This window comes from Haemaphysalis longicornis, unplaced genomic scaffold (genome assembly GCF_048455015.1).
Source record: "Haemaphysalis longicornis isolate Haplotype H1 unplaced genomic scaffold, Haemaphysalis longicornis Haplotype H1 scaffold_10, whole genome shotgun sequence".
Classification (NCBI taxonomy): domain Eukaryota; kingdom Metazoa; phylum Arthropoda; class Arachnida; order Ixodida; family Ixodidae; genus Haemaphysalis; species Haemaphysalis longicornis.
Window position 1 is genome coordinate 87,780,224 of NW_027526204.1, and position 13,440 is coordinate 87,793,663.

Below are 13,440 nucleotides of genomic sequence, written 5' to 3' on the forward strand. Positions count from 1 at the left end.
TTTTCACAACTTTTTTACAACTTTTTACAAGCAGCGGTCATTTTCGTTTTTGTCTTGTCTTGCCTCCTGAATTTGCTAAATAACCCTTAAATATAACAGCCGCTCAACAAACCATCCAACGGGAGTCCCAATAAACCTGCTGCAACGTTCATTTGTCCAGCGGCATGGGAAAGAGAGCAGCAAGAGACGACTCAAAACAAGGAGAGAAAGAAAAAGACAACGCGCGAAAATACGCTCGACGTCACTCTGAGAACGCACACCCCACACAAGCCCGGCTGCAAGACAGCGGCAATGGTCTCCAGATTTCTCAGTCCGCCTATATATGGGCCCTCGCTTTTGTAAACACCAGGCACACAAGAGTCCCGTCTCTCGGGCAAGACGGCGGCAAACAACAAGATGCCCGACGTCTCATCTCCCCTCTCCGCAAATGCAATGGCATTTCATCCCCTCTCCCCTTCTTCATCAAGCCGTCTCCCTCTCCATCCATCCTTTTCCTCCTCCTCCTCCTCCTCCTCCTCCGTGTGTCTGCTCCGAATGCGAGTGCCCCATATGGCTATTGTTTGTGCATCTCGGTTAGAGTAAACAGGACCATCTGCGCGCCGGCGGCGCGGAGCGAAGCATTCGGCCTCTCCCATGCCGACGTCGGCCGGCCAAGGACCCTGGTCTTCGGAGAGCTTTGCCAACACCCCCTAGATCGAAAGGCCTCGGCACGTATTCCTATTATTAAGCAGGAAAGATACAAAAAGCACTCGGCTGGTGAACGTGCCCGAGTTTAAGCACACGGCAAGCCTAGCTTAACAAGCAGAACGCGGTTGGGAGAATAACGATATGAACACCGTTTGCGAGGCTTTCCTGTCTCTGAGTGGTGATGAAGCTATCCCCACAACCGGCGAGTTCGCTTGGTTTGATGCACGCCGTCCCGCTGCTCCTCCGTGTCGTCTCTCTTCTCCTGGCTTTGTTTGTCCCTGCCTCCTCGGAACTCCTCGCTCTGTCTCAGCCGTCTGTCTCCGGCAGCATTTTTCATTTGTCTCATCAAGACCTCACTTTTTTTTCTTCTTATTTAACCTTCATCTCGTCCTTCAGAGTCGACCCGTGTTGTTTTTCTTTCTCACGCCCGCGGCGGGCAGTGGTTGTTGTCTTTACGGCGCTAAAGGTAGCCGGTTCGGTACTCTGCGGCCCACCCTTCTTCTTACTCACTCTCACCCTATAGGGAGTGCGTTTTGGTCGGAGAGAAATTGGTAAAACTATGGCGTAGGAAAATTAGGCACGCCGTCAGTAAGCTCAAGCAGCACGAAACCTCAGACTTCCAACTATAGGTGCCTTTGTTGCTCAAGTACCAAAGGAAAGAATACCAAGTAATCGCGTCCGGACGTATGATGGAAACTCAAACGACAGTTTTGTGTTGACATCTAAGGCATTCTGACGAATACGGACGGACATCATGCCTCAGTGAAAAGTTCCATTGATTAAAATGGTCGTTGAAATTATTTTTGCGTCCAATCAGTCTCTTGACATATGGCCCGAGATATCAGTGTTCTATTTTCGAACAGCACAGCCAAGCCTCTGGTTAGAAAGCTCCCACGTAACTTTGTTTTTCTTAAAGCGAAAGCTTTGTAAGTGGGGCTACCAATGGTGTCGTGTGAAAAAGCTAATGCATTTCCCCGTAGGCCGATTGGTCGACCGAAAAGCTCTGATACGATCACTAAACACACGGCGCGTGCGTGGAACCGGGCTTCCACTGTGTCAAAACGGTTTCTTGAAAATCGCGAAAAGGAACCGTTCAAGATAAGACAATAATACACGCGTCTATCATGAAGAAGGAGTACATTAGTACGCCTTTATCTCATAAACAACTTATCGGTACAGATTAAGGTCGTTCGCGTTTACTTTGTACGCGCAAAATCGTCGCATGTGTTCGTCCTTCGTTTGCGATTTTGGGTCTTTGAAGGTTTGTCGATCGATTGGACGCACTTTGAGCGAAGGTTGGGCGCACTTTTAGCGATGGTTTTGACGAACGTTTGACGCAGTTTTGACGTTAGAAAGCTTTCGCTCTTTCCTTAACTTTCTTTACGAACGGATGACAAAGATTTTGTTTACATTCAGCTCCATCAGGTCTTTATTAGGGGCTGGTGCTGTTGGCGTCTCCTGTCGTCGTAGTCGTCATAATCGTCGTCTCATGTAGCCACAGTACTAAAACACCGGGGAGCTCGTTTACGCCTCGCACTAGAAAGCTTTGTCCTTCAAAGACACGAGACTTTCACTGCAAAGCTGTGTACCTCTACCCCCAAACGGTTTCATCTCTGCGGGTAAAAACGCCAAGGCGCCCAGAATACACTTATACACTGCATGCTTCACCCCTCCCCACGTTTCATGTTTGACTTCCCGTGTTACGCGTAAGCTGTCTGTGCGTTGGGAGAATAACGCGAGTTCTGGCTTGTTATCTAAAAACTTCAATTTACGGGAAGCTTTCGGATAACACCGTGGACAGCCAGGAAGCTTGACAACTTCCCACATAAGGAAAAAAAAAGTGACGTTCTCCAAAGAACTACGACGCTAGTGTGGAAACTGTCGAAATGACTGTTTGTGGTATACTTTCGGAATAAGAAGCTTGAACGTAGACCGACACTCGTGCAAATTCGGGCAGATAGATGTACATTTCAAATCATGGTGGGTTCGCATATTCCGATTCACAATGTATAGCAATTTTGATTGATTGATTGATTGATTGATTGATTGATTGATTGATTGATTGATTGATTGATTGATTGATGGATTGATGGATTGATTGATGGATTGATGGATGGATTGATGGATTGATTGATTGAAGGGTTTAACGCGCCGACGCAGCGCAGGCGATGAGGCCTGCCGTAGTGGAGGGCTCCGGATTAAATTCGACTACCTGGGGAACTTTAACGCGCACCGAAATCTCGTACACACGGGCATTTTAGCTTTTCGCCTCCATCAGAAAAACGGCCGCCGCGGCCGGGAATCGAACCCGCGACTTCGTGCTCAGCAGCGCAACGCCTTAGCCACTGAGCCACCGCGGCGGGTAATGTATAGCAATTTTGACAATACGAACTGGTATGAGCGTACGCCACCGATTGTTAGTGACTGCCGTATCTAGAGTCTGCCGGAACCAGCAAATTTCTCATCATGTGCGGCTTCTCCGCAAACACGAGTCAGCTGGCGTGATTCATAGCCGTGAAGTTCAGGCCAGAAAACAACAAAATCAAAAACTAAAGCAAAAGTAAAGTGAAGTCTGTTGGCAGGCAGCTGAGCTGACACCCGCGAACACGTGCCTCCTGTCCAAACCACCAATTAATATCCATTTAACGTGACAACGGATTTAATTACACCCCCACCCCTTATTCTGTCCGAGACTGCCTCGCTGAATAGGCTGCAACACTTCTCGTTACTGGCGCCATCTTCTTTGCTGTTTTGTAACTGAGAAGCCAAGACTTGCATTTCTTTTTTCACTTATTGGTTTCTCACGCGGCGTAATGATAGTGACCGCCTTTGTTTTTGGTTTTGTTTAGGCGATGCACTTGTTTTATCAGACTTTCCGGACTTTTTTATCTGTGGTGCGCAGGAGCGGTGAAGCGTCGTATACGCTTGCGTCCCTTGGGACCACATTTCTCGCTGTTTAATTTTTTTTTTTCCTCTGAGAGCGTTGGTCGTTAGGGCTGTCCTGCGCCTCTTTTTTTACTCAAGCCGCAAGAGGGCGTTCCAAACAAGACGCCGGGTTAATTGTTGTCGTTGTTCGGCGTTAATGGCACCCCCTATTATAGTGACACCGCAACGCTTTCTTTTTCTTCTCCCCAGGGTCTTTTTTTCTTTTCTTTTTACTAGAACGTTTTTCTTGCCTTCTACACTACGCCGTTTTATTCTCTCCCACGAATTCTGCACGAGTTCGCGCATTTCCTTCTCGCGCAAGTTGTGCTCGCATGACCGAAAACCACATCACCGATTAAAACACCATGTCGTCTCATAATGCAATTTGCAGTGTAACTATTGCACAACACTAAATGTATATTTTATACGAGTGGTCTGCTTTCAGCATGGTCTCATCTCTGCTTAAATCATCTAGTTATTCTTGCTACAAGTATGCGAAAAAAACCGGTAATAAATCCCGCAGTTTTATCATTGCATGAAACGGCAAGCAGTCGGGCTGGTATACGTATCTTTAAAATTCAAACGGAGCTAAAAAAGAATACTAAGCAAGGATACATAATGGGGAGACGTGGCACTACATGGCAGTGTCCATATATGTGGCGCTGCCTGTTGCATTACAGTTTACGTTGGCCATTTTTCCGATGGAGGCGAAAAACAAAATCACCGTGTGTCGAGGTTTCGGCGCACGTTAAAGGCCATCAAGACGTCAAATCATCGAAATTAATCCTGAGCCCTCCACTACACCACATATCATGGCTCGGGTGCAGCTTCGAAGCGCGAAACCTCCAACATTAGTGAATGCAATTTCCTTCGCTAGTCATGAAAAACAAAACAACAAAAAACAACAGCAACAGAGAAGTGGCAACAAACGGTTACGTTTTTGCAGGAAGCAAGCAAATGTTCCGATAGAAAGAAAAAAAAGCGGTTTCATTCCATCAAGGCTTAGAAACGACCGTTTCATCGCGTTCACACGCCACTCTCACCTACGTGCCTTCAGAAAGCAGCCAATGCAGCCGCCGCCACGAAATTCATCACGAAACATTCTCGCCACATCATCTTCCCCCCTTTTCCCCATAACAAGCACGCACAGTTGGTTTCCGTCAATGCCCTCTTCTAGCCTTTTCTCTCTTCAAACTCGGGAATATAAAAAAAGGAAGAACATTTTGACCAACGTACGTTTTCTCGCGAAATGCGTAACAATTCCAAACCCCCTGGGAGGAGCGGAAAACCTGTTCGTCGAGGAGGGCATAACAAAAATAGAGCGATAATAATGCCTCGTCGGCATTGTTCCCTGACCCAACCCTAACGCTCTCTCACCTTGCGCGCGCGAAAAAACGCGGGTTCCGCACCCAAAATTTCTCGCGGGGCTGGGAAACAGCGCGCGTTGAAAAAGGGCGCGAATGGGGAGAGAGAGAAGTCGAGATGGCGCTAAGAACAGATCGACAATGAATGAGAGCGCGGCAACATCGACGCAGGAAACGTTTGTTGGCAGAGCTTCCGAATAGAATGAAAAAAAAAAAAAAATGGTGCCAACAGGCGCAAAAAACGAGAACAGAAGGACCAATTGCGATTACGTTCAGGACCGCTGAAATGCGAAAACGAAGGGCGGTGCGTGCGATGATAATATATCTCTCCCCAGGTGCACATGTTGACAACCTTTTCTCAGCTTCCTCATCATCCTTTCGTCAAGACACGAGCTGAACTTGCAGTTCCGAACTGGTCTTAAGTTCCTGTGTGTCGGTGTGTCTTCAGCACATCATTACTGTCTTTAACGCGTTTCTAGCACGTTTCCGGCAAATACAAGGTTGCTGTCAGTTTGGAAGTTTTGGGTATCGGACCTCATGGCTTCCGAAACTGGAATCAGAGCCACTTGGACACGATTGTTGCCTGACAAATAGGTAATAACTGCACTGCTTCCTATGTACAGGTTTCCTTCTTGTAATTCCGTTCACGAGGCGTAAGGAGAATTAAGCATAGCCTAAAGATTGCGCCAGCCGAGCTTCCCATGGTTCCAGCAATACTACAAAGATTGCAGTTGCCGAAAGTTTAAAAATAGGCGGCAAAATGGAGATAGGGGTGCATGGCGCCAACCGACCGGTCACCATATAACGACTACGGTAGCTGGCTTTTGAGACGAGCCAGTTTTACGCGCTTTTTCTTCGAGTTACGCGAAAGGACATGCCGCACGAAGACGTTGGACAACTAAACAAGCCTTTTGTAAAATTCCCCAAAGCAAGCTTTCGACAGATATAAACATTAGAGAAAAGGAGCGGTAGCAAAAAAAGACCAAAAGCGTCCTCTAAAGGAGCGGTCAGCTTCGTTTTGGGGACAAACAAGATCGGCGTGGGACCGACATCACTTCTTTTGGGAATGCGCTCCTTTAGAATAAAAAAGATGTGCGTTAAGCTTCGAGCTGCGAGCCGAGAAAGCGTATAAAAAAGGTGGATGATTGTGCAGTTGAGACCAGTGCTTAAGCAAACAAACCTTCAACGCCGTTCGCACGCTCTTGAGGGTCAAAGTCCACCAAGAACTGGGGGTATGGCCACTCCCGAGGTATGCTCCTCTCTCGTTGCTAACCGTACCTTTTCCGCACATGCAGCAACGCCGACGCGTAAAAAGAGGGCGATGAACATAAAAATAATAGAAAGGGCGTTGTACGGGGATAGAGAAAACCCGTTTTCCCCAAAACAGACGATCCCGGCGACGCCAGATTCTGTGTGCGTACGACTCATTTGATCGGTGGGTGCAACTCCTACAAAAAAAAAATAGCTCATGTATTCCACGGAGACGACGCAACAACCGGGAATTCTGGGAGTAAAAACGCGAGAAAGGGGAGACGCTGTTTGGAAATACTGAGCGTAAGGGCAGACCAGGTTTCTTTCGCACGCCCCGAGGAGTCACGAATAACAGCCTCAAAAAATGAACGGAACGTCGTACATTGAATGAGAGGGGGTAAAGTACCACGCCTTGAGGAACACCTAGTCACGGCGCAAACACCACACCCTTTCCTTTTCACGCCGCCTCGGCCGCATGCAAAAATCTCGTCTGGCATGTAAGAGGGTATAAAAGGGCACACACGGGGAACGAAGTTGCCAGGAACAAGTCGCGAAAAAAATAGCGCCGCCACAGAACCACCTAACAATGGCTTCGTCGCATCACGTCATCAGCCGCTGAACACCCCTCTCCCTCCCTCACCGTGGGCCTGGTTCTGCTTCCCTCACCCAGGCCGGCGTTCCCCTTTCCCGTCCCGGCGCCGTCGCAACACGGCCGCCTGCGGCGCCCGCAGTGGAGGCTGCGGAGGCGCGTGTTTTCAAAACGGCGTTTTGTTCCCGAAAAAACCTGTTTTGCGGGAACCGCTCGTCCCGCCGCTGCGCCTCCGCGCCGCGTTCCTACGTATTTTTTTATGCAAAATCCCACGCACAGCGTGTTTTTAGGGAGCAGCGCGTCCGGTTCGCTTGTTTCGTTTTGTTATTCTTTAGTGCCGGATTCTCCACTTTCGGGTTTCCCACGCGAAGGTGAAGCGACACACCTACTCTCTTACCTCTTTTTTACCTTTCTCACATCAACGTTACGACAGCTTCTGCATTTTTTATTTTTTCCTTTTTGAACCAGAGCCTTATGTTCTCGCGGAGAAGCAACGAAAACAAAACGGGGAAACCGGCTTGCCGCATTGCGATGCGCTCTGGACCTTCAGTGAAAGCGAAAACACGACATACGGAGAATGCGCGAAGCGTGTGAAATCTGCGGCTCCCGATTTTCCCATTGCGCGGAGACACCTGAATACCCCACGAAGCCTGGACGAAATGGTTTCACGCTGTGAGTTGAGATCCAACTTGGTTCGCGGCATCTCGTTGTTCGTACACGCTAACGCGAACGGGTAACAGAAACGGATTTCTCAGAAAGACAGCGGTATAATCGTAGTTAGCCCCACATTTTGCTCTATTGTCATCGCAGCAGCGTTAATATCAGCGCAACCACAAAAACGACAGCTAAATTATTTTTCCGCGTCCACGTATAAGCGTAAACGAAGCAATATCTTACTCAGCAAAACCTCAAAGCTAGCAATAGACTGCTGTCTCGCTTTGCAGGGGACGAAACAGTGCGACGTTTGGCCATAAACCAAAACGAGAAATTTAAATTGCGATTCACGCGTACTGAACGATTGCGTACTAGCATTAACGAGCCAGAAATGGCGAAATGTATAGTTTTATGTTCTTTAGGATACGAAATAAATGTAACAGTTCGCAAGGTTAAACGCATGCTGACTCGCCGCTGTTTGCGCATCAGGTATGCATCACGGCACGGTAGTTTTGTGAAACATTTTCGTACGGCTACCTGAACAGCCTTGCACCTTTGATTAGCTTTGTGAAAGAGGGTATTAAGAGGGAAGCGGTCGCCAGTCAGTTGCGGTAGAAAATTTGGAGTCTGCCAAAATAGGTCGGCGGCTAGACCTCAGGACAAACGCGGTTTGTGGGCGGGAGCAAAGTAGGCGTCGTTAACTCGAAGCGGAAATCCCCTCCGGGATTGGTGCTTATTTCGCGCACGCTGCACACTCATTTGCTGCATCGATGGAGCAATAGTTTCTAGCTGCTCCTATCGTCAACGCGACACAGCACGAGTCATGAAGGCAGAGTCACCCCATTCGCCGCTGACTGCGGAGCCACTCAGAAAAAAAAAAGAAAAGAAAACGTGGAGAACAGGTTTGACACCACAGACACAAAAATCTGACTCTAATGCGGGCCACAAAAGGAACATTTAGAGCCGCTATACCGAACACGCGACCGGACAAGAAGATTAGAAACGGAGACAAAGACACGGGATTGAGAGAACTGTGAAGCGGCGCACACATTGATTCGGCCCAAGTCGGGAACCGAACGGACGTACGGCACGGGAAAGAGGGGAAAAAACCGGATTCGCTCGCGATCCCTCGACACCATAGTCCGTGGTTTCCGTGAAAACAATACCCTCGAACCCCGAAAAAGGCTGGCGAGGTACTTCGTGTGAGCGGCGCTCACAATGAAACTCGCGAGATTTTCATTTTATTTTTTTAGAGCATGAACTGCCGAGTCAATAACAACAAGCGGTGGCCCGTTTCATGTAAGCCTACCCGAATCGGATGAAGAGCTGAAGGAAGTAGAAGAGGAAAAAAAGGAGGAAACCTGTTTCGCCGGTTTTGGGCACCCCGGGTTCAATGCGACCCCCGGTCAGAACCGGTCGCTGCTGGGTGGTAGATATACCCGTATAACGGTTCTTCTTTGGAAGTGAGCGTCTCGTCGGTGTTTACAGACTCAAAGTGCGCGCCGCGGGAGCACCCGCTCATTGTTGCCAGTGTTTACGATGAGTTGGCTATTTATAGCGTCAACTCCGCTAAAAGCCGCCTTCAAAGGGAAGGGGACAGCTGCGACGTCCTAAGCTTGCCCGGAGCGGAATATTAACTCGTGTATGAGGCATTCAGGAGATTCGGTATACGCGTCGGACCGACATATACGGTGCGGCGGGGATGGAAGTCTCAATCAAACCGGTTCCGAAACACGGCGGGCAGACGATCGGACGTTAAAGCGGTAGCCATTAAAGAGAAGCAAACAAACACAAAACAAAACGGGTCCCGTAGTTTACAAAACGGCAAGCTTGCGATTGAGATATGAGATAGTCCCACGTGTCGCAACCTGAAATCGAGATTTCACGCGCCAAGTCTAAACAAAATGTTGAATTCTGGGCGCCGAAGCTACAAGCTATGAGAGAGAGAGAGAGAGAGAGAGAGAGAGAGAGAGAGAGAGAGAGAGAGAGAGAGAGAGAGAGAGAGAGAGAGAGAGAGAGAGAGAGAGAGAACTTTAATCACGCTGAATTGAGCAAATTTGTGGCCGGGGTCTTCAGTCCAACACTCCGTTGGTACAGCCGGCTGTCTTCGCCCTTTCTGCTATAGCAAAAGCTCCTTCCCTGAAATGCAAGCTACGAGGCGCGACGTAGCGGAAGTCTACGGATGAACATCGACCATTTGGCGTCTTTTAATCTGCCACAGAGTCTGGACACGCGGGCGTTTTCGTGTTTCGCCTCCACCAGAAATACGGCTGCCGCGGTCGGGAATCGAACCCGCGCCCTAGAGCTGAGACAGCACAACGCCTTAGCCACCGCAGCGGGTGTATGCACGCCAAGGTTGCGCATATATGGAGGCACGCCGTAGTTGAGGGCTTCGGATCGATTTGACTGCCTGGGGATCTTCAACGTGAGGTGACCTGTGGACACACCGGCGTTTTTACTTGTCCCGTTCTTCCCAATGATGAGAAAAGCTTCCGCGAAAACCGGGAGCGATCCCGCGTACTCATCTCTCGGCAACACGACGCCTTAACCGTTGACCTACGACAGTGGCTTGAAGAAGTCATGAAAACGTAATACAAGTTTAGTTCGCCAAAAAGACTGCTTCGCCGCGATAATACTGACACAGATTTTATCGCGAACTTAAATAATCGAGATATTGAATAAAACATTTTAATCAGTGGCCATTCCCTAGACGCTTCCCGGCAATTTCTCTATGACGTCACGGAATCGTATTTGTACGATTCGCGGCCGCTGAACTAAACTCTCGTCCAGAACCACGGCTGGGCGTATTGGGGCCTCGAGATCACTTTGATCGTATCCCTTGAATCCTAACGTGAAATTAAGATTCACTCCTAACCATTTGTATCTAATGCTGGCCCTTATTATGCCCCTGTGCCCATATTTACGCCACTGTAGCGCGAAATTTGAAAGTTCTCCAGTATCTGATGCTTTTTATCGGTTAAAACATCTTTAGTGGCTAGAATTGAGCTGAGCGGATTAACAAAGAGGCTATTTACTTCAAGCTGAACCACGTTGTGTTTTGTCTACACGGCACCGTTAAAGGACGCTGTCGGCTGCGGAGCAGAGGCAGCTGTTTTCATTTTTCTTTGTTTCACAACACAGTCAAGCGTTTATATCCGTTTGATGCGCCCGTCGTCTGTGTTCTTGGTCATACGCTTAGGAAGAATGGCATTCACGAACTAAGCAATAACAAGTTCGAAAATAACGCGGATTTTTCGGTCAAGACTATAGATTCGAGGAGATGAGGAACTCGTGTTGTCGGGTTACTGTACAACGACACTCGTCTAGCCTTGCCCGCTCCAAATGTGGGATCAAGATAAAGAAAGGGGGGAGAAAATTGAATATTGCGATAAATAGATAGAGGAAGGGAGACAGAGAGGAAAAAAATAATATCATAATGAAAAAAACAAATACGGAGATGGAAGTATAGCTGTAAACATATTCCAGTTGCATAGAAGCCGTATCTACACGCGAGATTTATCACGTAACAAGAGGACAAAAAAAAGTAATTATAGCTTTAAATTACTACATCCACGCAATCTAAACAAAATAAAAACTTGCTTCGGTGAGAATGTAAACTTCGTTAATCTCAAATCATCGATGAACAGGAATAGTCCCCACGGCCCCAGTAAAGTGTTTCTATCCACACCGGTCAGTCTTCGGATGCATAGGTCGCTTATACTATACTTCTCGCGGTTGTTGGCCAAAAATCACGATCGTTTATAACACGCGATGAGTGAGTGTTGTCACCGGATCACCACAGACACAAAGAGTCGCAGGGCGCGAACAATTTGACAGACATTAAAGTGTCCCGGAAGGTTACCGTTTAATCGGCCACGATGGCAGAGCCCCCAAGCATCACGGCAAGTTCACAAAACATCTGAGTCGACTGTGAACTTTTCAAAGCACTGGATTTACTAAACCGAGTAAAAAAAGAAAAAGAAGAACACGTAACATGTTTCACCGCCAATGCGGGTGACATCATCACTAACAATAAGCTTTTGCCCCCCGCATAGGTGGTGAAACATTTAATGAATTGTTTTTATAACCCCGTTAAGCAAAGCCAGTTTTGAAGACAGTCCACAATGATGACTGGAGACTATTTTTCTTTATCCGACAACTAAGTCGATGTTTCGGGCCTACTTAATCCAGAGGCGACATTTTCTACGCTGCGCCAAGAGCCGACATTGATTCCTGATCCTGATCCTGAAGAGCCGACAGTGCATATCCTGATCCCGTTACTCAAGAAAGGTGGTGTGCCGCGCTTTTTGTAAAGTACGCATACTAAATCGGCTGTAGCTAGTTTACAAAAACCACTTTCCGGCTAACCTGCTATACATATCGGCACTTCCGCACTGGAACTTCTAATCGGCTACCGGAATGTCACTTTAATGACAGCGGCTATTTATTTTAATGCCGCGCATAAGCTTTGCGGCTATGTTTTGCCCGAACGGAAGTGACCACTCGCTGGATCGTTGCTTCCAATCAGCCGACGTCTCTGCTCCTTGAACGGCAAACTTGAACGCTGAGAAGATCGCTCACATGTTTTATAGTGATGTCACGTGACACACGCTGGTTATCCTCCGTTGGCGTAATTATTGATGTAACTGCTGAGCCGCCATGTAGGTATTTCACCTCAGAGCACCGACGCATTTGTCAGCAAGATGGCACCAGTAGAGTGGTACTGGAAGCAGAAATAAGTACCACCCTGGCGGTGCCACTTCGCTGGCGCCATCAGGATCGCGGTACTTTTTCTTCTGCTTCCAGTTTCATCCCAGCGGTTCAGCCATCCTGCTGGTACCATCGCGATGTCGTCGGAAGTATGGCATACGAACGCGTTAACTTTTGAAATGTTTAAGCTGTGCCCCGAAAATTAAACGTGAGAAATATTGCCTTTGCAACACTGACTACACGAAGTCGGGGGTTGTGCGAGTGATAAAAAAAAGCGACAACGCCAATCCAAACGCCGCGTAGCTTTCACTGTTCGTCGAAACGAGCGTGCCCGCAGATAACGAAATTCCAGATTCTTACAGCAGAATCTTGCATCCTCGTCGAGCAAGGCGCCGGGTCGTACCAAGATTCAAAGCCCCGGGGGTCCTGGTGAAACTTGTGACTACACCAGCTAAGACGTTACGACAACACACAGGGCCAAGTGGCAAGCCAGAGACACAACTCCGGAAGAAGCACGATGACAAGCGTAATAAAACGATCCGAGGCGGCACAAGGACTAAACGCATCTGCGGCGGCACAGAGATGGCGTCTTCGCCTAGAAGACCGCGTTGAACTCGTGTGCCGGCTTCATGCAGAAGACGCGCGCGACAGCAGCGCGCAAGAAAATAAATTACAGCGAAAAACAAACCACTAAAAAGAAGAACCAGGGGCTCGTCCGCCGTAAGAATAACTATTCGGAAACAAAATATTAAGGCAACAGGTTTTACGGCAAGCAACAAACATGTCGAGGAGTGGGTAGACAACAATATCGCCCGCTCACGTAGCGAACAACAGGAGGTCACGAGATGCTGTCGCCCTGTTTTTATTTTTCCATCGTCTGCTTACAGACACTCAATTGTGTTCGCGCATTGTTTTCGCAACGTCTGGGGGAATAACTAGTTGTGTCGCTTGCGCACAACAAAAGATTATGGGGCGCGGCCTTGCGAACGTATCGTTCATATACTCTGCACGAAGACGAAGACGTTTATAGCGCGCCGTCTAGACACCGCACCCTCGTGTGTACGTTGACCCTAACGACAAAGATAGAGTAGTATCGAGGGTGGGCATGCCAACGCTACAGCCAAGAATGAAGCAAAGCGCAAGAGCAGCTTCATTACTGAGAAAACGTTTAGTGGTCATTGAGCGAGAAAGCCGATGTCCGATGTCTGTAGCAACGAAACGGCTCCTAAAGTCACGTGACTGCGTGGCGTTCTTTAGCGC

The 13,440-nt window shown here is 48.3% G+C and overlaps 1 protein-coding gene across 2 annotated transcripts in view; it reads right to left on the bottom strand.

Annotated features, from left to right (window-relative positions):
* Foxp (forkhead box transcription factor P) overlaps positions 1-13,440 on the bottom strand; it is a 440,616-nt gene that overhangs the window by 350,694 nt on the left and 76,482 nt on the right. The window contains exon 1 of one of the 2 annotated variants that reach the window (XM_077690062.1): positions 12,541-12,726. The exons of the other annotated variant lie outside the window; for it this stretch is intronic. Within the exon in view, the coding sequence (XP_077546188.1) occupies positions 12,541-12,555 (15 nt within the window). The 5' untranslated portion in view covers positions 12,556-12,726. Of the gene's footprint in view, positions 1-12,540; positions 12,727-13,440 lie in introns of those variants that run through there. 2 annotated transcript variants of the gene reach the window in all.